The following is a 24,703-nucleotide window of genomic DNA, read 5'->3' as shown; positions in this document are numbered from 1 at the left end:
CACATGCCGATTCAGAATTTGATTCAGACTTTCACCGGGTTGGGTTATACTTAAAAACAAATTCCCAAAAGGTAAAAGGATTGTGTTCTAATTAATGTATCACGTATTTCCTGCTACCAAAGTTACATTCTTAATTTCCTTCCATACTGTAATGTCCCATGTTAGGGGTTCTGGGGTTTGAACAGAAAGAAAACAAAACGTGGTTTGCACACGTGGATTCAAAGTAACAACAAGGTTTATTGAAAGAGATGTTCTCTGCACTACACAGAGTACAAACAAAGTAAAACAGCAGCCTGTGGCAACATGCTAATGACATCACCCTTAAATCATGCGATCAGCTCTCAAGGAAATGCACAATTATCTTAAAAATATAACATCCCTTTCCCCTTTACTTCTGTGATCATGACAAATGACTACAATGTTATACATGGAATAAATAATACTCTGGACACCATATAATGATTAATGGTGCATAGTATTGTCAATAAGAAAGTCGATCAGGAGGACACCTTTTCCTCACAACAAAAATGCGGGAAAATCTCAGCAGGTCTCACAGTATCTGTGGAGAGCGAATAGAGCCAATGTTTCAAGTCTGGATGACCCTTCATCAGAACTGACACCTTTTTCTCTTTGGGTGTATACAACATTCTGGAATTGGTGTCCTTGATCCTCAAAGTATAATTTGGAACTTCTTCTCTTGGAACTAATTCTGAATCATTCTCACATGGTATAGTAGCGAAGACACAATCAGGCAACTCGGATTCTACTATGGAGGGCCTAGTTGTATTCACAATACAAGCAAATAAAGAAGTTGGTATTTTCAGAGAAGATTCCGAGAAATCCTTTCAAGATGATAACAATTGGTCAGTATAGTGTTGCCAAACTAGTTCATCTGAGAAATTGGACCTGTTTTTGCTAAAATAATGGCTGGTGCCCATTTCTCACTCATGAAATAATTACACACTAACACTCGATCTCCTTGTTGAAATGAAAGTTGTTTTGCCCTCATTTTTCATCCAGCAACTTGAGATTGTTTATGTTCTACTATCTCTGCAGTTTCTGGAGATAATAAATCAATCATAGTTCTCAACTTTCTCTTTAAGAGTACGAATGAGAATGAACTTTGGGCAGTTGTATGAGTAGCGTTTCTATAAGATGCCAAAAATTTATTTACACGAAATGATAAACAAACCTTGCTTTCTTGAAACTTTTGAAGAATGTTTCAAAAATTGTACAAATCTTTTAGCTAATCTATTGGCTGATGAATGATAAGGTGCAGATTTCATATGCTGAATACCATTTACTTTGAGAAAATCCTCAAAAACTCTTGTGAAGTAAACTGTGAACTATTTACCAAATCTTGCAAATATTTTGTCATGTTTTTCAATGGTTTGTTCAAATTTAATAAATCTCATGTAACAACTGCTGGCCACTTTGAGTGTGCATCAATTATGATTAGGAATATGTAACACTCAAACAGATCAGCAAAATTTACATGCAAATGTTTAGCCTACTCTCAAGGGTATAAAGGAGACAATTGTGGTGTATGTCTTATTCGTGCACAGGATTGATACTTTCTCTTTGTCTTCAATCTGAGTATCCAGACCCAGTCACCAAAAATAACTACGTGCTCATTCCTTTAGCTGAATTATACCAGAATATCCTTAGTATAGTTGTTCAAGAACTCTTCCATGCAGACTTGGAGAAATGATCACTCAGATTCCCCACCTTGGACGGTCAACTCAAGCTTTCTTGACACAATGTTTCAAATTAGGATGCGGACGATTTGTTTCAGCTGTCATTCCTTTCACTACCATAACCATCATCTTCCCCATCTCTGGATCATTTCTGGTATGTCTCTGAACTTGAGAAGCTGTCACAGGCAAATGATGTACTCGCGAAAAATAAAGAATATTAACAAAGCTAGTTGATGGTGTCTGCTCAATAGGTAGATGCAAGTGTGATAACGCATCAACATTAGCATGGCACTCTAAATTGACCACAGTTTATATTGTAGCAGATAAGACCACTTTTGTAATCAGCTCGCAGCTAACGACAGTATATCTTTATATGGCCCAAATGGTCAATAATGTGAAATGACAACCTTATAAATAATGATTAAACCTTTGTATGCCAATTATTATACTCAATTCTTCTTTTGCTAGCTGAGCATAGTTAGATTCAGCACTAGTCAAAGTATATAAAGCAAACGCTATTTTGGTTGTTCTTCTCCCGAAGGCCTAATATGTGAAACTACTGCCCTTGCTCTATAAGGGGAAGCATCGCATGCAAACACTAATGGCATTTTCGGATTATAATGAGCCAAAACATCTGTTGTCCAGTCCCGGGACTGTTTCACACACAGTAAATTATACAATGGCCTCAATAATGTAGCTAGGTTAGGAACAAATTTGCCATAATAATTTACTAATCCTAGAAAGGACATTTCTATTGCGTCACACTCTCTTCTTCGCAGTTGCAATTCTTTTCTTCCATGTTGTAAAATTATTTTTGTACAATGCAACTTGTTCTTCTTCTTGAAGGCACCCAGATTCTTCTTCTGAATATTCTCCTCACGGAAAGCTCAACAAGCTTTTGCAACATGACCCATTTTGCCACACTTCTTGCATTGACTATCTTTGCTCCAGCAGTCACTCATGTCTTTTAAAGGTTGCCACAAACTGAGCAATGCTTTCGCCTTCCACTTGATTCCTTTGGTGGAACCGGAACCGTTCTGCAATGATCATTGGTGTAATGCTCTTCGTTGTTAAGTCATCATAAGCTTTGGCTCCTGGCTTTACTGGATTAACCAAGTTCTGGAGCAAATTAAAGGTTTTACATCCTATTGCACTGCGAAATACTGGTACGAGCAACTCGTTTGCAATTTTATTCACTTGCACAAAGTACTGAAAACCATCTCCATCGGAACACCATGATTCATTTTCTTTATTCAAAGTCCCCATGGATCCTAATTGATCCGCCATTTCTCTTGCAGGCACAAGCAACTCAAGACTGCTCAGTAATAATTTTTTGTCTTCCCAGTACTCCCCTTTTTACCCTGGAGACCATTGACTTGATATATTTTGTTTCTCAAATGACCTCAGCTGTACAGCAACGCATTCATTCTTTTCAAATATGCCTGATACTGCCTGGAATCACACAGAGCTGTTTTCTTATTAGGCCTCCTTGCACTGGCACTCCAATCTTTAATCCTGTGATGATTCTCCCTAGCCTTCTAATATTCAAAATGTGAGGACCCACAAGGATTTCCTCTTCTACTTTAGGATCTTTTCTCAATGTGCTCGATGAAACAAGATCCCATCCTCACCTCCAATTTTCTATTTGTAATGTCCTACATTAGGGGTTGTGGGTTTTAACAGAAAGAAAAGATTGTGGTTTGCACACGTGAATTCAAAGTAACAAGGTTTATTGAAAGAGATATTCTCTACACTACACAGAATACAAACTGAAAGCAAAACAGCAACCTGTGGCAACACCCTAATGACATCACCGTCATATCATGTGATCAGTTCTTAAAGTAACCTGCGACACTTAAATATATGACACACACCACCTGCCACAAGACTCATCATCATAACTGATAATTGGCTGGCATCTTTCTCTCCAGTCTAGGCTAAAGCTAGGGTGGACAGTGGTTAGCATTTCTGCCTCTCAGCGCCAGGGATCCGGGTTTGATTCCTGGCTTGGGTCACTGTCTGTGTGGAGTCTGCATGTTCTCCCCGTGTCATAGAGCAGTGGTTCCCAAAGCGTGCGGTGCGCCACACTGGTGCGGCGAGAGAGGATGGCAAGTGTGGCGGGAAGATTCAAGGACAATCAAACATTTAAACATGGTTTAAACAAGCATTGTTTTATACTTTCTGGATGTCCCATGATCATATTATAAAGTAGTTGTGTTCTATGTTATGAATCAAGCACTGCTAGGAGTTGTTTTTTTTTGTTTTTGAATGTATTTCTTATCAATAAAAAATTCGGTGTGGCGTGAGCAAATTTTTATTCCGAAAGTGCAGCCCAGTGAAAAAAGTTTGGGAACCACTGTCATAGAGTTATCATAGAAACCCTACAGCGCAGAAGGAGGCCATTCAGCCCATCGAGTCTGCACCGACCACAATCCCACCCAGGCCCTACCCCCACATATTTACCCGCTAATCCCTCTAACCTACGCATCTCAGGGGCAATTTTAACCTGGCCAATCAACCTAACCCGCACATCTTTGGACTGTGGGAGGAAACCGGAGCACCCGGAGGAAACCCACGCAAACACGAGGAGAATGTGCAAACTCCACACAGACAGTGACCCGAGCCGGGAATCGAACCCGGGACCCTGGAGCTGTGAAGCAGCAATTATAGAGGTTTACAGCATGGAAACAGGCCCTTGCCCAACTTGTCCATGCCACCCTTTTTAAAAAACCCCTAAACTAGTCCCAATTGCCCGCATTTGGCCCATATCCCTCTATACCTCTTACCCACGTAACTGTCTAAATGCTTTTTAAAAGACAAAATTGTATCCACCTCTACTACTACCTCTGGCAACTTGTTCCAGACACTCATCACCCTCTGTGTGAAAAAATTGCCCCTCTGGACACTTTCGTATCTCTCCCCTTAAACCTATGTCCTCTAGTTTTAGACTCCCCTACCTTTGGGGAAAAATATTGACCATCGAGCTGATCTATGCCCCTCATTATTTTATAGACGTCTATAAGATCACCCCTCAGCTTTCTATGCTCCAGAGAAAAAAGTCCCAATCTATCCAGCCCCTCCTTATAACTCAAACCATTAAGTCCTGTAGCATCCTAATAAATCTTTTCTACACTCTTTCTAGCTTAATAATATCCCTTCTATAATATGTCTGCCTGGGTTTCCTCTGGGTGCTCCGATTTCCTCCCAGTCTGAAAGACGTGCTGGTTAGGTGCATTAGCCGTGCTAAATTCTCCCTCAATGCACCCGAACAAGCGGCGGAGTTCGCATCCAGGGGATTTTCACAGTAACTTCATTGCAGTGATAAATGTGGGGAATTGCGATTAGCCCAGGGGTTTAAAAGAAAAAGGGCAGCATGGACAAGTTGGGCCGAAGGGTTTGTTTCCATGCTGTAAACCTCTATGACTCTAATGTAAGCCTAATTGTGACACTAATAAAACTTTAAGGTGGTATATAGCGACACACTATAGAATGACCACCCAATTGTTTCTTTCCCTCTGTGAAGGAAGTGCTTCACCTCCATTTGCTCAATACAAATCCATCAAGACCAATTTCCATACCTATCTTGAAGAATTAAATGAATACTTTCATGCAGTATCCATTGAGCCTAAAATGCTCTGCAGTAAAGCGTCAAATTTATTTCAAGTATTTGATTGTACTCTGCTGTACTCTGTCTACTAGGTAAAATATCCATTGTCCCAGATGACCACAGGCCATTTTCTCCTTTGAGGGGAGAGCTATCTGGTGGTGGTTTAACCCGCGGGTCACTCCCCCTCAGGTGAGGGGCAAGATTGAGAAGGCGGAGCCTTCATGAGTAACCTCAGCGGGTACGGGAATTGAACCCGCGCTGTTGGCGTTGCTCTGCATCACTAACCAGCTGTCCAGCCAACTGAGCTAAACTGACTAAAATTGCAGAAGATTAAATGTCAAATACCATTCCCTGCACTTTATTAATACACTTATGAATAATTTCTTAAGATTTTAACCAACACAAAACTCAACTCCCACAAGTATGTCACTAGTGATTAACATAAAACACCAGTCCGGTAAGCACATTCAAAACTAAATCAAAGGTGTTAATTGGGAGAAATCACTGCCTTTTGATGGTTGCTGCAAAAATTCTAGCACAATAACCTAATAATCAAATCAAATTTTAAGATTTCCAAAAACTAAGCATTTAACAAGTGAACAATAAAACCAAAGCACGATGACTTGAGAAGCTATAACAAATTTATGATGTTCCTCACTGTTCAGAGAGCTACTTCCAAAAAGGGGGGTGGTTCTGACAATGTTAGGGCAGGATCTGATCAGAACAATAACAATTTCCTTCAAAAAGAACTGCTAAATATATTTTGACACAGATTGTTCAACCAGACCCTGAATGTCAAATGACTTAAGGCTGAGTGAATTTAATTAGAGGGTGCAGTCCTTCTCACTGACACAAACCTATAGTTATGTTTGAAGAAACTGCGCTAAAGATGCTATTAAGCTAGATTTCATGTTTGCACTACTATTTTTCTGGTTTAAACATTTCAGTCAGATGAAACTCAATGGTTATAGGGGTGAAATACAACTAAAGCCTGAGCAAAAATGTACTACAATATCATTAGTGATTAACAGGAAGAAAAACTTTGAACACGATCACTTCACAGCAGCCACAAGTTATACACCATTGTCATTACTACAATATTGCCATCTAAATGGGACACTGTACATGCCTCGGAGGGTGAAGTACTAGCTTTGCAAAGGTTAATAGCTGCTGTGAGGGTCATTTGTTTTTTTAATTGTGCAGCTGGGATTAGGATAAGCTCATGAAAACACACTGCAAGCCTGGGTCTTGCTGGGGCACTGGAGAAGGCACACTGCCAGAATAGTGAACTTATAGATGCAAATTTAGCCTTTGCAAAATGCTACCAGTGCAAAAGATACATTCTTATCTTCTCAGCAAATCATGGGCATGCATAGTCATTCCACCTCTACTGCCTATCCCTGAATTTGTCTCACCCTTAAACAAAGCAAATTTATCACATAATGAATCAATTCATAGAGCTATCAAAGCTGCTATTTAAAATATGTTTTAGTCCGTCATGCTGCCATGTCAACTTTTCAACTTTCAAAATTTCCCTGCCTTAATGTTACTCCTTTTCACATAGTTCCCTCTTAGTTCTCCTGCAGTAATAATAAGCGCCAAGAGTCTACATGAAGTATCTCCGTAATATAAATTAGATAATTGGCCAAAGTGAAAGATTTTACATCACAGCCAACCAGTTAAAGGGTAATGCAAGAAATTTGATGGGATGCGTAAAGAAAGAGATTAGAACAAATACTGACCAGATTTTGAGTAGTGCTGACATTAGCACAGCAATACCAGCCAACTCTAGTAAGAAATATGGAGATGAGATGGAGTCAAATAACCCATTCCATATACACAACTGTGATTGCCTTTTCCTTCTGCTTTCAGATTATCCATTATTAGGGAGCTGATTTACATTCTAAAATCCCAACTGACTGCAGGCACAGCCATTAACTAGAAGATGAGGAAATGCACCCCACTGCTTTTACTGCTTTGGAAGAGACATGTCGTAGAGTTTTTAAATACTGTTGCTTTGAAGAGTTGAGGTTAAGAAGCTGCTAAGCACCAAAGTGCATGCAGCTGAATTAAAGGATAGTTCATTAATGCCTCACAAAATGTTCCAATGAGTGAGGAGGAATTTCTTTGGCAATAATCTTCTGCATTGAGTCTGGCACCACTCTCCACAGTGAAGTGATGTGGAAAAACTGGAAGGGAATGTGGACCTAGCTTAGTTACCCTCCTGGATAACATTGGTAAGTGCAAAATGGGCTTTTCGGCCTTTTGGCCAAGATCAAGTAAAGAACAAAGAAAATTACAGCACAGGAACAGGGCCTTTGGTCCTCCAAGCCTGCACCGACCATGCTGCCCATCTGAACTCAAACCTCCTACCCTTCCAGGAACCATATCCCTCTATTGTCATCCTATCCATGGCTTGATGCAGGGAGGATGTTCCCGATGGTGGGGGAGTCCAGAACCAGGGGTCACAGTCTGAGGATTCAGGGTAGGCCATTTAGGACGGAGGTGAGGAGACATTTCTTCACCCAAAGAGTGGTGAGTCTGTGGAATTCATTACCACAGGAAGTAGTTGATGCCAAAACGTTGAATGTATTCAAGAGGCGGCTGGATATAGCACTTGGGGCAAACGGGATCAAAGGCTATGGGGCGCAAAGCAGGATTAGGCTTTTGAGTTGGATGATCAGCCATGATCATAATAAATGGCGGAGCAGGCTCGAAGGGTCAAATGGCCTCCTCCTGCTCCTATCTTCTATGTCTATGTGCCAAGAGGCCCCTTACAAGTCACTATCGTATCTGCTTCCACTGCCTCCCCCGGCAAAGAGTTCCAGGCACCCACCACCCTCTGTGTAAACAACTTGCCTTGTACGTCTTCTTTGAACCTTGCCCCTTGCATCTTAAACCTATGTCCCCAAATAATTGACTCTTCCACCCTGGGAAAAAGCTTCTGACTATCCACTTTGTCCATGCCCCTCATAATCTTCAGATCAAGCACAAGATGGGATGCAATGCTTCATCTTGTCAGCTCGGATCTTGTTTGTCTCTCTCTCTCTCACAAGGACCATGAGTTGGATTCAACTGCATTTGGAATTTGGTTTTGGAACAAGGAATGGATTTTGGGTTTGCCCAGTCTATTCTTGAGCTTTGGCTTTATAACTTTAAGAATGGAGTAAAAAAATAAAATGAAAAAAATCTGGAGAGAGGGGGAAACACATAGAACTTGGTAGAACGCTGAGCACATTGGGCTCTGGGACTGCAGCATGGTAGAGGCAATCAGTAAACGTGAAAATAAAACTGAAGAGCTAATTAGTTGGTTCGATGCCAATTTCAAAGGAGCCAACAAGCAGGTTCTGAACATCTCAAAGGTATTTTTAGTTGTTTGAGAAAATATAAAAGACACAAGCTGCTTCTGAAAACGTAAACTGAAATCTGTATTTTCTTTAGATTTGTTGTTGATAAGTGTACCCTTAATCTCGTCAGTCATGGCGCTGTTAAAAATACTGTTATGACACATAACAACTCTTCAATGTCAGGAATTCGCCGCCTTTCCATTTTCCATTATTTCTTTGAATTGATGTATTAGAAAGCTTTTCTTTTGTTTTACTAAGCTACTCCTGGGGGCTTAGTGTAGCAACGTGAATGCATAGCGGGTCTTGAAAGGAGTGTTGCCAATAACGCAAAGGACACAAAGGACGGTGTAAACATACAGGATCCGTATCAATCACATTATGATTTCCAGGAGGGATTCTACTCCTATAAATTATCTGACCTAACCAAAGCTGACAGAACAACCTACCTATTTTCATTCATTACCAACTAGAATCCAAGGTTCAGATCTTGGTACGATTGTGATTTCTGCGCAGGGGATAATGGCTGCTGTTTTGAGGCGAGGAAACTGGGAAAACAGGTTTCTGAAAAGTTTTGCAATTTTTAACTACAGGCTTCTTATAATAATTTCCACCTACAGATAGGGAGGGAGCCTGCAGAACAAAACTGCAGCTCAGGAGATCATGTAGTTTTAGTGGAGATGGTTGTTGCAATCTCAACAACAAAAAAATGTTCAAAAACGCTTGTCAGCCAGTTCCATAAGAAAGATATATTTTAATTATTTGTAAACATGTGTATTTGTAAAGAATTGCATTAGTTTCCTGGATTTTGTATAATAGAAATTGTTTTTTTTTTAAAAAGTCCAAACAGACAGAAGACGTAGAAGAGTTCAAGAAACGCTCAGAGATTGAGCTGGAGATTGAAGATAGGGATAGCTGCCAAGACACTTGGGAGGATGAGCCAGAGTTTCAGGCATGGGATGTACTTGTTAGTCCTCTTACCCAAGACATAAATAGGGTAATATAACGCTTGATTATAGGTTGTAAACTACTGTTCAGATATTGTAATATATCCAGTCTCACCTGTGCTGAAAAATTTTTAATCACTGTCATCAGTGTAGGTCAACGTCAAGTGATAGGCTGTTATGGTTTATCGAAAAGAAAACCTAACAATACATTCTCTTTACTCTTTCACGCAAGAAGACTGCAGCTGGAATTCATACAGTTTTAATGATAAACATCAATGAGGAAGCATTAAGCATCTGGAAACTTGAGCTCAAACCATTAAGTGACAAGATCCCCTTTCTAGCAAGAGCTAATTCGGAATGAGCATAAATAAATCCTTTGATTCAGATGATAGTGTTTCTACCTGCAAGCCAAGAAGCTCTCGCAGCATAGCAGGCAATCCTGAACTAGGCGGCCAAGAGCTCAAAACCAAGCATTTGCATTTACCTGTCCTTACAAGGGTAAATGTCACTGACCATCAGCTCCTTTTAGAAGGGCTTTTAGAAGTTAGCACAAAGCACTAGAACAAAAAGGAAAGAATCTTAGGTGTCAAAAAAATGACCATTTCCAGTTGATCAACCACACACTAGTAATGATGTAAGTCACAGTAAAGCCTGTGTCTCCGCCTCTCCCACCTGTCTATAAGCAAGCAGATGGGCTAAACGGTACTATGTCATGGATCAGTATAATATTAATTTGCCCCACTATTCTTCCCCATACTAAGCTTATTTGGGAAAGGTGTCTAGCAAAATCTGTACACATTGCACAAAAAAATGACAAAAACAATGACTGAGATGTTGAGTCACACCAAACATCCTCTCACAATTCTCCTGTCCATCATAAAATATCAGATGCAAGCAAAGGCCTTGCTGAAGTTTACCCGTCTGTCCTTTGGCATGCATGTCTGGCTGAAGAAATCCTAAAATGAGGCAAATATCATAAGCGGGAACTAACTTCCTCTATAACTGCACTTGTATGAGTATGCAACATCCTTGTGAAAGCACAGGCCTTATCGTGAACCTGTAATTATAGAGCACATCACAACAGAATGGTCATCATGAGAACCTGATAAAAGTGGCCGTAATTTGGAAAAGAGTTCAAAACAAATTGCAACTTAAAAAGGTTTGATAAATTCTGACCTTTGAATTATAATGCTGTCAATTTACATTAAGATTGTGTATATTCTTTGTAGCGGGCTGTACAGGGGCATGGATCCATAGCCATCAGGCAGAGCTAAGAAGTGTAACAAAAGCAGGCCAGTCCCTAAAGCGTAAGCAAGGTTTTAGGAACACTAAACATTCGCAAGCCTGCAGCAGTCTATGGAACCAGTGTTAGTGCTCTGAGTTATCTTTTAGGAGCAGATCAGGTCAGCCAGCTAGCAGCTGGGCTCCAGGGTCTTTACAAATGTAAATAAATCCAACAGAAAATTCAAATGAGTTCAGTGATTCCAATTAAGCAGACACCAATTCAAAATCTGAAAATGTATTCTAATCGTATTAAGTTGACCAAACAGGAGCAAGGCTCCACAGCCAACAAGATGCTATCAATGCAGTGATGCATGTATAGAATCGACACTCTAATAACCTTCAGACTCAGCCCATTCACAAGTAAACTAAATAGTAATGAATCCTTGGAATAAATCTTCTCCTGAAACTAAATAGTAATGAATCCCTAGAATAAATCATCTCCCTCTCCTGGGATAAGAAATTGGACCTTTTAAGAGCTAATGCGAATTGCATTTATAATTTTAAACATTTTTAAAAATATATATAATATTCTAGGTAACTGAATTAAAATATTTATAGCAGTCCTTCAGGTCTCCAAATGCTGTTTTAATTCCAAGTGGAAATTTTTGAGGTTGTCATCTTGGTTGTCAAATATCTCAGTGTGATCACACGCAAGATGGCTGCCTAATCATATTCTACTGACTGAAATGTTTTTGCACCCACTAAGTACAATACCTGGTCGCTCTTGAATATTTTTGTATAAAATATTTTCAACCGTTACAATACATGCAAAGATTCAGATTAGCACGTTACGCTATTTCACACGCTTTGAATCATGTATTCGCCTGACTCCCATTTCAAAAGACTGCTTAATTTCTCTCTTCACAGAAGACAACTCACAAAAAGGGGACAGCCATTTAAAATAAATAAAAACACTTTTAAAATCATTTTTTTTAAACAATACTAACCGTATTATTTGCAAATCAGTGGAAAATGTACCAAAGTAAACATTTGATCATAAAATCCTGATAGCGGATAGAAGTGATTGAGTGCAATTATCTTCTATATGTATACTTCATTGTGCTTCTATGACTCTATACAGTTTTACTGCACTGGCAGTTATTTACCAGCATTGCAAAGTGTTTATCTGCTCCACCTGCTTGGAATTGATATCAACCTTAGCAAGCTTACTGATTGAAAGACAGACTTGCTTGGCCACAATCCCAGCTCAATATTATGTGCTTTAAAGCTCCAAGGATTTGGGGTCAGTAAGCCATTGCAGGCTATGAGGCCTTCAATGTGCACCTCAGAACTAAAAACACATACCTCAGAAACTCACTTCAGAGGGGCTAGTACCCTAGTATAATTTACCAGAGGGGAATGGGGGGTTTGATGAACTTAACACCTGCTCTCTCTTCTACTGGAGTTAGTACCCTAGTATGATTTACTGGGCACTAGCCTCTCACCTCTACAATGCAGTTTTATATTCAGTCCAGAATAGCAAATAACTGCCTCCCAACTTGTTTCGTTTGTGAAACGAGCTTGGGTAATTTCAACCTAATTCTTAGCACTTATGAGCCCCCAGCGCAAAGCTAACATTATTACTGAGAATGGTTGGGGTGAAATGAAAAATGTTAAGCTTGCCCAGTCAACTCTTTTGATATGGCATGTTTGCCTTTATTGGACGGGGCATAGAATATAAAAGTTGGCATATGATGTTGCAGCTGTATAGAACGATGGTTAGGCCACATTTGGAATACTGCGCCCACTTCTGGTCGCCACACTACCAGAAGGACGTGGAGGCTTTGGACAGAGTACAGAGAAGGTTTACCAGGATGTTGCCTGTTATGGAGGGTCTTAGCTGTGAGGAGAGATTGGGTAAACTGGGGATGTTCTCCCTGGAAAGACGGAGGATGAGGGGCGACCTGATGGAGGTGTATAAAATTGTGAGGGGCATAGATAGGGTGAACAGTGGGAAGCTTTTTCCCAGGTCGGAGGTGACGAACACAAGGGGTCATGGGTTCAAGGTGAGGGGGGCAAGGTTCAACACAGATGTCAGGGGGATGTATTTTACACAGAGGGTGGTGGGGACCTGGAATGCACTGCCGGGCAAGGTGGTTGAGGCGGACACGCTGGGATCGTTTAAGACTTATCTAGATAACCACATGAACAGACTGGGAATAGAGGGATACAAAAGAATGGTCTAGTGGGCACATGAGCGGCGCAAGCTTGGAGGGCCAAAGGGCCTGTTCCTGTGCTGTATTGTCCTTTGTTCTTTGATTTTATGATTAAGGCATATTGCCAACACAAAGCAGGGAAACTGTTGCTTTGGATCTGACCATGCTGACCAAGTAGCCAATAATATTGGCACTGGATTTTAAAAAATCAGAAAATGCTCCAGTCTAGCATTAACCCCTTTCACTTCAATGAGCTCAGCCCTCAGTAATATTCTCAATGGTTACACCCATGTTTTGTCTGCAGCAAGGTCACCATCTCTCATGTGCACTGGCAGCTATTAAGAATGATCAATTTTACTTCAAAATATCAAAAGCTAGTGGAAAACCAGACAATTACATACCGCCTATTGGAAGAAGAGAGAATAGCACAAGGTATTAAAAAACTATAGGATTTAGGATAGAAGTTTGGGATTTGGAGAACAAACAGGAAAAAAGTTTCCAATTGAGCCGTCACCTGTGATTCTGTACACACGCCACGAGAGTCAAATCGACAAAATCGAGTAAAAGGACCAAAAATGAACAAGGCAGTAAGTTAAGCTGTGCATTCCCTTGTACAGTATTGGTTAACAGGTGAATTAGATCACCTACTTGTGTACACAGCCTTGGATGAGGGCTGGCACACAGGAAGGTTTAAAATATTCCTTTCCATAGAGCCAGAGGAAAGTTACAGTGCAGAAAGAATAAGTGCAGAGGGAGGCCAATCAGCCCATCATGTCTGTGCCCAGCCAAGGAAAAGAGAAAGATGAAACTGGCTGCTTATTTTAATCTCACTTTCAGCACCTGATCCATTGACTTGCAGGTTGCAGGAGTTCAGAGGCAGACCCAGGTACCTTTTCAATGAGTTGAATATTTCAGCCTCAACCACCAATTTATGCAGTGAATTGCAGGTGCCCACCATCCACTGGGTGAAAATGATTTTCCTCATGTCCCCTCTAATCCTTCTACCAATCACCTTCTTAAATCTATGAGCCCTGGTAATTTGCCCCTCAGCTAATCATAGAATCCCTACAGTGCAGAAAGAGACAATTCGGCCCATCGAGTCTGCACCGACCACAATGCCGCCCAGGCCCTATCCCCATAACCCCATGTATTTATCCTGCTAATTTCCCTGACACTAAGGGCAATTTAGCATGGCCAATCAGGCTAACCTTCACATCTTTGGACTGTGGGAGGAAACCAGAGCACCCGGAGGAAACATGGGGAGAACGTGCAAACTCCACAGAGACAGTGACCCAAGCTGGAAATCGAATCCAGGTCCCTGGTGTCGTGAGGCAGGAGTGCTAACAAGTCTAAGTGAAACAAGTCTTTCCTGTCTGCTCTACCTAGACCCTCAGTTTTGTACACATCAATTATATCACCCTCAGCCTCCTCTGTTCTAAGGAAAACAACCGTGGCCTGTTCAATCTCTCCTCATAGCTGCAATTTTCAAACCCTGGCAGCATTCTTGTAAATCTCCTCTACACTCTCTCTGGAGCAATTATGTCCTTCCTATAATGTGGTGGGCAAAATTGTACATAAAATTCCAGCTCTATCCTAACCAGCATTTCATACAGTTCCATCATTACATATTCAATACCTCATCCAATAAAGGAAAGCATACCATACGCTTTCTCGACTACCTTGCCCATCTGTCCTGCCACCTTTAAGAACCTTTGGATTTGCACTCTCACTTCCTTAATCCTTCTCAATATCCTCCCATTATTGAGTATTCCTTTGTTTTGCTTGCCCTCCCCAGTGCATTACCTCATATCTTTTCCAGACAGAATTCAATTTGTTTTTCCTTTTATCGAGTTAGCATACCTAGATATAGAATCATAGAATCCCTGCAGTGCAAAAAGAGGCCGTTTGGCCCATCAAGTCTGTGCCAACTCTCTGAAAGCATCTTACCCAGGCCCACCCCCGTAACTCTGCACATTTACATGACTAATCCACTGAACCTTCACATCTTTGGCAATTTAACATGGCCAATTCACCTAACCTGTACATTTTGGACTGTGGGAGGAAACTCACATGGACACTGGGAGAACATGTATAGGGATTCTAAATATAGGTTTAACATTTTATCTGTTTCAGAAGGCATTTTTGTCTGGGTTTTGTATTCATACATGACATTTTGTCAAATCATATATGTTTGGTGGAATACAGTTTCAGGTTCTAAAATTTCAAAACTCATTTCTGGACAGGATTCAAGAAAGAACTTGTTTAATGGTCAATTTTTGAATCATTCTGGGCTCCAACTTCACTACTTCTGCCGCAGCCGTCTTTGGCTTTCACTATTTTACTGAGGTGACTGAATTTTCTTACTCACATAAAAACTCCAAATGTACCATCCAACAAATTCCTTTTCCTTACAGCTTTCCTATGCTTAAAGATTTATCATACAGTCACTTTCTTCCAACATTTTCCCAAGGATGTCGAATCAAAACATTTCCATCTATTTCCTCAAATCTTCACCCCACCTGCAATGTAGGCACTAAAAATCCAAGCTTGTTGTTATTTATCAGTGCATCTTGATTTTCCTCATCTGGAAGGTGCAAGGGCAGCAGATACATGGGAAAAGCACCACCTGGAAGTTTCCCTCCAAGGCACTCACCATCCTGATTTGGAAATATATCGCCGTTCCTTCGCAGTTGCTGGGTCAAAATTCTGTAATTCCCTCCCTAACTGCATTGTGGGTCAACCCACAGCATGTGGACTGCACTGTTTCAAGGAGACAGCTCACAACCACCTTTTCAAGGGCAACTACACATAGGTAATAAATGCTAGCCAGCCAGTGACGCCCATGTACCGCGAATATTTTTTAAAAAATCTTCATCCCTATTCTTAAACCTTTGTGGTGTTTGCAATTTGGCCCTTGGTGCTTGATCTATGTTTCTCAATAAAACTGACAACCAGTGTGGCCAAAACAAGAGCACAAGCTACTCATGGAAGCAACTACATAAACCCTATGTTTACTGTCAATAACAGTTGATGACATTAGCAGAAGGCCTGAGCTGAAGTGAATATTGAATCTAGGTGGGACACAAAGATTAGAAACTCACATCACAAGTCAGGTTTGACTTTTTTCAAACTGTCTGTAACTTCTCACTATAATGAAAATCTCTGTTTCAATGCAGACTATAAGAGACGCTTGCTAGGAATTAAATGCAAATTCAATGTCTACATGCAAAATAAGCACTGCTGTAAAATTTCTCTTAATGTACTGTAGACTAAACGTTCAGCAAATATACATAAGTTGTTCCGTGTGTAATGCAACCATTAGTTAAAGGAAGCAAACACAATGCACATGAACGCAGTTTATTCAATATATCTTTCATCATTTAAACACTTTTTACAAAGTGCTGCTTGTTACTAGCTTTGAATCGCACTCCCCTGAAACACTTGCATTAAGATTTAAAACACTGATAACTAATGATCTGCATTTTAGGAGTACATAAAGCCAGATCAGCTATTAGACAAAATAAATTTTCAATCTCAACCAGAGCAGAACTTTTTAACTTAGATGACAATTGTGACAATTGAAAGCAAAATATCACGGATGCTTCAAACCTGAAATAAAAACAGAAAACGTTGTAAATACTCAGCAGGTGTGGCAGCATCTGTAGCGACAATGGTCATCGACCTGAAACGTTAACTCTGTTGCCAAACCTTGCTGAATATTTCCAGCGCTTTCTGCTTTTATATTTGATAATAACTAAGAAGAACTTTGTACATTTTTCCTAAACTTAAAATTAGTCGTTACAACCTCGTTAGCAAGCAATGTTACAAGTTCTAATGCGGCTCTCTTAAAAATCAGGAATATATTTTATTACAAGAAAACAAGTCAACTGCTTCAATGGTGATGATACTTCTTCATAATTTCCCAGAATTTGTACAACACTAGTTATCCTCAATAGGTGGTGGGCCCTCTTGAGTCGTAGTGAGTGAACAACGGAGTGACTTGCCAGTTCACTTCAGAAAGCAGAAATTAGTCCATGCAATGTGGATTAGAATCGCATTAGGCAAGACCAGGTAAGAGGTGGCAGGTTACTTTCTCTGTTGCGTTTTTATGCTAATCCAGCATCTTTTATGACAATTTTGTTCTGAACTTTCTCACAGACTTATGTGCCACAATGGAATTTGAACGTGACATTTTAGGCTTCTAATCCAATATTATAACCATCATACAACCAGACACAGTCATTGGTAACAAGACAAAGCAACCTGACAATCCTCCTACAAGTAAACATCACATTAAACACTTCACAAACTTACCTGTGACTGTCACCAACATGGATGCTACTAAGGGACGATTATTGTCGAGCTTTCGACTCAGCCGCAGTTCACCACTTGTCTGGTTGAGGTTCATTAAACTCAGCTCATTCCCTCGCTCAAATGTGTAGAACAGTCGATCTGAAACATCAGGATCATAGGCTGGGATCTTGCCAATGATCCCTGAAGGGAAGGTATTTGACTTGTTGGATATGTAGTTATTAAAGATTATTTGGAAATTCTTTAGGACAGGACTATTGTCGTTCTGATCAATCAGACGAATGTGCGCAGTAGCTCGGCTGACAAGAGGTGCAGAGGTCGCTTGCACTACAATTACATACTCAGATTTTACTTCATAGTCCAGGTCAGTAAGGGCTGTGAGTTCTCCAGAAAAGATATCCATCTGGAAGATCTCAGGAATGTTGCCTTCCACAATTTGGTACATGATCTGAGCATTTGTCCCCTCATCTGGATCAGTTGCTGTGATCTGCCCCACCACCGAACCAACAATGCTGTTTTCTTTCACAAATACCTCAAATTCATCAGCAGGAAACACGGGTGCATTATCATTAACATCCAAAATATTGACGTGAATGTGAACTGGAGTCCTACGCACAGGGATCCCCCGATCTACTGCATAGGCAGTGAGGTCATATATTGGAACACTCTCACGATCAAGCCTTCGGACAGTTCGGACAATCCCGGATGTTGGTTCAATGGTGAAATCCCCATCCCCATCCTCTCCATTCTGGAAAGTGTACTGAACCCTTCCATTAGCATGGGCATCGCGATCGGTAGCCGATATCTGCAAGACACTGGTAAAAGGCGGTGCATCTTCAGAGACTGAGCCCTGGTATTGAACATTTACAAACACTGGTGAATTGTCATTGACATCCTTAACCATGATTTCAACATAGGTAGTGTCAGATTTCTGTGGAATCCCATTGTCTTTGGCAGTGATAGCTAGGGTGTATGTCATTTGATCTTCATAGTCAAGTTCTGTCTGTAGGGTGATAGCACCTGAATCAGGATCAATTCGAAACTGAGGAATGTTATCCTCCAAGTAGTACGTAATCCTAGCATTCTCCCCAACATCATCATCTGTAGCACTAATTACCACTACAGTGCTCCCCACTGGACGATCTTCATTGACATTTACTGAATAATGTGCACTTTGAAACACTGGCCGGTGTGTGTTTGCATCTGTGATATTGACATGTACATGGCATGTATCATGAAGTGTGCGATCAGAGGCTGTGATTGTTAGGACATAACGTCGCTCTTGCTTGTAATCCAAGGGCAATGCCAGTGTAATGAGGCCCATGCCACCCTGGGTGCTGATACTGAAACGGTTCCTTGTATTCCCACCTGTAATCTGATATGTGACCACTCCATTCACATCTCGATCCACTGCAGTTACTGTCAGTACACTAGTACCCACTGCAGCATCTTCATTTAAGCGGATAAAGTACTCTTCCTGGGTAAATTCTGGTCGATTATCGTTAACATCCAACACTGTAATAGTGACACTCGCTGAAGCAGACAGAGATGGAGAGCCATGATCCCTAGCTTCTACTCCAAAGGAATAATATTCAACAGATTCACGGTCCAGTTGTGCACTCACAGTGATCCAGCCAGTTCCACTGTTGATCACAAAAGGTGTGTCTTGGGCTGTGTCTGTCAGCCTGTACTCCAGCCGGGCATTTTCACCATAATCGGCATCCACAGCTTGGATATGGATCACAGAGTGTCCAAGAGGGGCATTTTCAAGAACCGATACCTGAAATGGGGTACTCACAAAAATAGGAACATGGTCATTGACATCCACCAACTGAATACTGACCATTCCTGTATTGTTGGACAGGGGTGGACGTCCTGCATCTTGAGCACGAACACGCAAGGCATATTCACGCTCCACCTCATAATCTAAAGGTGTCACCACTTCAATGGCACCAGTGATGCTATCAATGGAGAACTGCCCCCTACTGTTCCCACTAATTATATTATAATGGACCAATGCATTATTGTCTTTGTCCAGGTCTGTGGCAGTAACGCGCAGGATCTGTGTGTGCGGCCTAATATCTTCCCTCACCTGAACAATGTAGCGTTTCTCACTAAACTGTGGCACGTTGTCATTTTCATCCAGGACGGTTATGTAAACTTTTACTGTGGCACTTTTGGGACCAGGGTCTTTACCTTGGTCATTAGCTTCTACAATTAGGGAATATTTCTCCATGGTCTCTCGATCTACTGATCCACGGGTGGTAATTAACCCCGACCTGGGGTCGATATCGAAAACGGTGCGTGCTGCCTGCTGATTCATGAATCGATACCTGATATTGGCATTGGAAGGAGAGTCAATATCTGTGGCTCGGAGCTGCAAGATGGGATAACCTTCCTCGACGTTCTCCCGGATGGTTTCCCGGTATTCGGTTTGTTCGAACACTGGGTCGTGGTCATTGGTGTCGCTCACCGTAACCGAAATCATGGTGGTAGCAGAGAGGCGGGGGTTGCCATGGTCTACAGCCGTGACTCGGAAATAGTGCAGGTCCATGTTTTCCCTGTCCAGGACTTTACTGGTTGAAAGCACTCCCCTTTCCATGTCAATTGTGAAATAATCCATGGACCTGCTGTCCATTAATGAAGCCATGGAGTAAAACAGCCTCCCAGCCTCTCCAGAGTCTGGGTCCACTGCAGTGATGGAGATTACAGGGGTCCCTGGAGGCTGGTTCTCCGCCACCTGAACCTGGTAATTATACTGCGGGAAATGAGGGCGACGATTGACCGATCTACCAGCCCTGGCTAATGCCAGAGGAAAGAGGGCTCTCTTCCCCCGTCTGCCAAATCGGGGATTGAAGGTATCAAATTGCATAGCTTTGCTGGAGTTTAATTGGAAGAGGATACGCAGGTCGCTTTTTGACCGGCTGCTTGGCCGGGGTCCAGAGAGCAGAGTTTTAAAACAACCTTTGGTGGTTGTTAAAAATCGCAGCCTGAGACAGACTTGGCAGCCGGGAGAGGGGCAGAGGGTTGGTGCGGGTGGCCCGGAGCTCTTTGTTCTGTTGTCCGGATTGCAGAGTCTGTGGACGGAAGCTGCTTGCCTCGGAGAAGCGGGAGCTGTCCACACCGCGGGTGGTGCTGAAAGCTCCTCCTGCAAACAATGCGGTCCCGGCTTCCCACACACAGGGAGCAGGCAGGCTTTTAGACACAGATCGCAGTCCGGTGGACTTAGCAAACGGTAACTGAGTCTACTTTCACTGAGACGCGCTTCACAGCAGCCTGTCCTGTTTCTAAACGAAGCGTAGATCGTGCATCGACTCAAACATGGGTTAGCACATTGATTCGTGTGTCGGTGTAGCGAAGTGTGGTTCAGGCTCAGATTCTTCTCCTGCTTTGTGCAACATTCAGACCATGTTTTATTGGTGCTTAAAGCGTGGCACTCACAGAGATGAGACACACGGTGTTTCAGACAGACTTCCAATTCCACTTCTCCATCTCTCAGCAGGTGCTGGCAGCCTCCCTGAACATCGCGGCTCTTTAAGGCAAGCTGAGCTGGGGCACAGTCCCGCCACAATCTCCCGTGGCCCGCCGGCCGGCTCTGATGGCTTGGACGCTGGCCCCCACACCGTTTCCTATTGTCCGGCCCCGGGCACAGCAGCGAGGGGATGAGGAGAGGCTGGTGGACGGGGAGGCGAGCTTCGCAGCCCCCGGGGCTGCTGGCGGCACAGGACAATGCAACGCGCCGACCCCGGCTCCGGGAGCAGGCACAGCTCCAACCCCACCGGCGCAGGCTGTGCAGGAGTTTCCTGGCTGGGAGGCTTCTGAAGCCCCCGGCTGCCCAGTTCCGAGGGGCTTCGCTGCCAAACGGGCGGGCTGAATCCTCTCCGGCGTCCCATTGTGCGCCGCCCGGTGCTCCTCGCTTTCTTTCAGTTGTCTTGTGGCCGCCGTCCCTCTCGGTCTGCCCGCCGCTGCAGCCTCGCTGGCCGAGCGCCGCTGCCCAGCCGCCGTGCCCCCCGCCTCCTCCTCCTCCCCTGCCGCCCGGCGGCCGGGCATCCCCGGGGCAAGGTGCTCGGCCGCTGGCCCGGGGCAGCAGGAGCAGGAGGAGAGGCGGCCGGGGCCCCAGCAGCTCCGGCCCGGCCTCAGGCACCGGCCTCCCCGCCCTGAACGCGAACAAAGGGCCGGGGAGGGGGAGCAGGAGGACGGGCAGCAGCAGCAGCAGGAGGAGGTGGTGTTGGTGGAGGCGGCCCATCAGCAGCGCCGCCATCAGTCAGCCCCGTCTTCCCCGCCGCCGCTCTCCGCTGCTCGGCGGCCCTCGCACCCTCAGCCGCCCCGGGGCCCGACACCGCCCTCCCGCAGTCCCCACTCAACATCCACCCCAGTCTCCCCCAGCTCCTTCTCCCTCCCTCCCCGCTTCGCCCTCAGCGCCGTCCCCCTTCCTCTCTCTCAGGCTTTCCTCCCCGCTCCGGGACGCATCTCCTCATCCTCACTCCGCTCGCTCCCAACATGGCAGCCGGCGCCCGCCACTGGTCTGCTCCACCTCCGCACCTCCCCCTCCCACCCCCCGCCCCCCCCCCCCCACACCCCCCCCCCCCCCCCCCCCATCCTCAATCGTACATCCCAACTCCCGCCAGCCGGCCGCTGTGACTATTAGAGACGCCTCCATCATTGATACTGGCAAGATGCGCTGGCTGCTTCAGAGTTGGAGTTGGACACCAGTAAGAAGTTTAACAACACCAGGTTAAAGTCCAACAGGTTTATTTGGGAGCAAATGCCACTAGCTTTCGGAGCGCTGCCCCTTCGTCAGGTGGAGTGGGAGATCTGCTCACAAACAGAGCATACAGAGACACAAACTCAATTTACAGAATAATGATTGGAATGCAGTATTTACAGATAATCAAGTCTTAAAGGTACAAACAATGTGAGTGGAGAGAGCATTAAGCACAGGTTAAAGAGATGTGTATTGTCTCCAGCCAGGACAGCCAGTGAGTTGGAGTCAGAGTTCAGAGTCTCCTGGCTGGAGACAATATGCGATGTGGAGATGTGGGGGTAAACACAGTAAGAAGTCTCACAACACCAGATTAAAGTCCAACAGGTTTATTTGGTAGCACAAGCCACAAACTTTCCGAACACTGCCCCTTTATGTCGTGAGTAGGAGTAGTGTTCGCAAAGAGGGCATATATAGACACAAACTCAATTTACAAGATAATGGTTGGAATGCGAGTCTTTACAGGTAATCAAGTCTTAAAGGCACAGACAGCGTGAGTGGAGAGAGGGTTAAGCACAGGTTAAAGAGATGTGTATTGTCTCCAGCCAGGACAGTTAGTGAGATTTTGCAAGCCCAGGCAAATCATGGGGGTTACAGATAGTGTGACATGAACCCAAGATCCCGGTTGAGACTGGAGACAATACACACCTCTTTAACCTGTGCTTAACCCTCTCTCCACTCACATTGTCTGTACCTTTAAGACTTGATTACCTGTAAAGACTCGCATTCCAACCATTATCTTGTACATTGAGTTTGTGTCTATATATGCCCTGTTTGTGAACACAACTCCTCACTCACCTGAAGGAGGAGCAATATTCCGAAAGCTTGTGCTACCACATAAACCTGTTGGACTTTAACCTGGTGTTGTGAGACTTCTTACTGCGCTTCAGAGTTACCATTGCGCAGAAGGCATCATTGCTACCACTCTTCACCCAAAGAGTGGTGAACCTGTGGAATTCATTACCACAGGAAGTAGTTGATGCCAAAACATTGAATGTATTCAAGAGGTGGCTGGATATAGCACTTGGTGCGAACGGGATCAAAGGTTATGAGGAGAAAGCAGGATTAGGCTACTGAGTTGGACGATCAGCCATGATCATAATGAATGGCGGAGCAGGCTCAAAGGGCTAAATGGCCTCCTCTGGCTCCTATCTTCTATGTTTCTATATTTCTATGATACTGGCAAGATGTGCTGGCAGCTTCAGAATTGTCACAGTGCAGCAGGCATCATTGATACTGGCAAATGTGCTGGGAACTTCAGAATTGAGTTTCAAGCTAATTTTACTAGTGTCACGAGTAGGCTTATATTAAGACTGCAATGAAGTTACTGTGAAAATCCCCTAGTTGCCACATTCTGCCTTGTGTCTGTTTGGGTACACTGAGGGAGAATTTATCATGGCCACTGCACCTAACCAAGATGTCTTTCAGACTTGTGGGAGAAAAGCGGAGCACCCGGAGAAAACCCACGCAGACATGGGGAGAACACGCAGACTCTATAGAGACAGTGACCCAAGCCGGGAATCGAACCCGGGTCCCTGCGCTGTGAGGCAGCAGTGCCAACCGCTGTGGCACCGTGTCGCCCCATGTCACAGTGCAGCAGGAGGCCATTCGGTCCAACGTGTCTGCACTGACTCACTGACTCTCCGGATGAGCCATCCACCTCATGGCATTCTCTCCCCCACCCCCACCCCTACCCCACCCTTGCACATTCTTCCTTTTCAAATAACACTCCTTTTTCAAAAACAGAAAATGCTGGAAAATCTCAGCAGGTCTGACAGCAACTGTGGAGAGAGAATAGAGCCAACGTTACGAACTCTTCGTCAGAGTGACAAGGGTCATCCAGACTCTCTCCCCACAGATGCCATCAGACATGCTGAGAATTTCCTGCATTTTCTGTTTTTGTTTCAGATTGCAGCATCTGCAGTATTTTGCCTTTGTCCCTTTTCAATGCCTCGATTGAACTTCCTCCACAACACTCTTAGATACACTCTAACCACCGGCAACCTGAAAAGTGATTTTTTTCTTACAGGTTTTGCTTCTTTTCCCAATTACTTTAGATTTGCACCTCTCTGTACCACCACCTCCCCCCCTCGCCCCCACACCCCCCTCCCCCCTCTGCAACCCATGAGACTGGCACATTTTAACCCCCTCTGAGGATGCTTTCACTTGAAGGTCCTTTTACAGGAAAAGTTACTTTCTAAGTATTTAGCAGTTAACATGTTACAATGCTGTGTGCTTCAGTTCACAGTAATCTCCACAACAAATAACAACTTGCCTTTCCATCTAACATCTCTCAGAGACATCCCAGAATAGTGGGGGAGGAAAGGAGGGCTAGGAGGACAAAAGGAAAGATAAATTATGGATGACAGTAAGATATCATGACCAAGGCAAGCCACACTGTGTGAAAACAATTTCTACAATGAACATCTTTTCATCAAAATGTTTTATGTTTGATGTAAATGACAACATTTGTTAGCCTCAGTTTCCAGTTGACTTTTTTCCTCTACTGCAGGTGAGGTAGAGCATCGCAGCTAGAGCATCAGCAACAACAACAGACACTCAAATATTCAGAGTGCAAGCAAAAGATGCAGTGCT

General features: G+C 43.5%; 1 protein-coding gene across 1 annotated transcript in view; it reads right to left on the bottom strand.

Annotated features, from left to right (window-relative positions):
- The window catches only part of celsr3 (cadherin, EGF LAG seven-pass G-type receptor 3), a 269,844-nt gene that overhangs the window by 215,321 nt on the left and 29,820 nt on the right, over positions 1 to 24,703 (bottom strand). Inside the window, exon 2 of the mRNA XM_078210174.1 lies at positions 17,350 to 21,503. Coding sequence (XP_078066300.1) covers positions 17,350 to 21,503 — 4,154 coding nt within the window. The remainder of the gene's footprint in view (positions 1 to 17,349; positions 21,504 to 24,703) is intronic.

This window comes from Mustelus asterias, chromosome 3 (genome assembly GCF_964213995.1).
Source record: "Mustelus asterias chromosome 3, sMusAst1.hap1.1, whole genome shotgun sequence".
NCBI lineage: Eukaryota > Metazoa > Chordata > Chondrichthyes > Carcharhiniformes > Triakidae > Mustelus > Mustelus asterias.
This window is presented reverse-complemented; position numbering and strand designations above follow the sequence as displayed.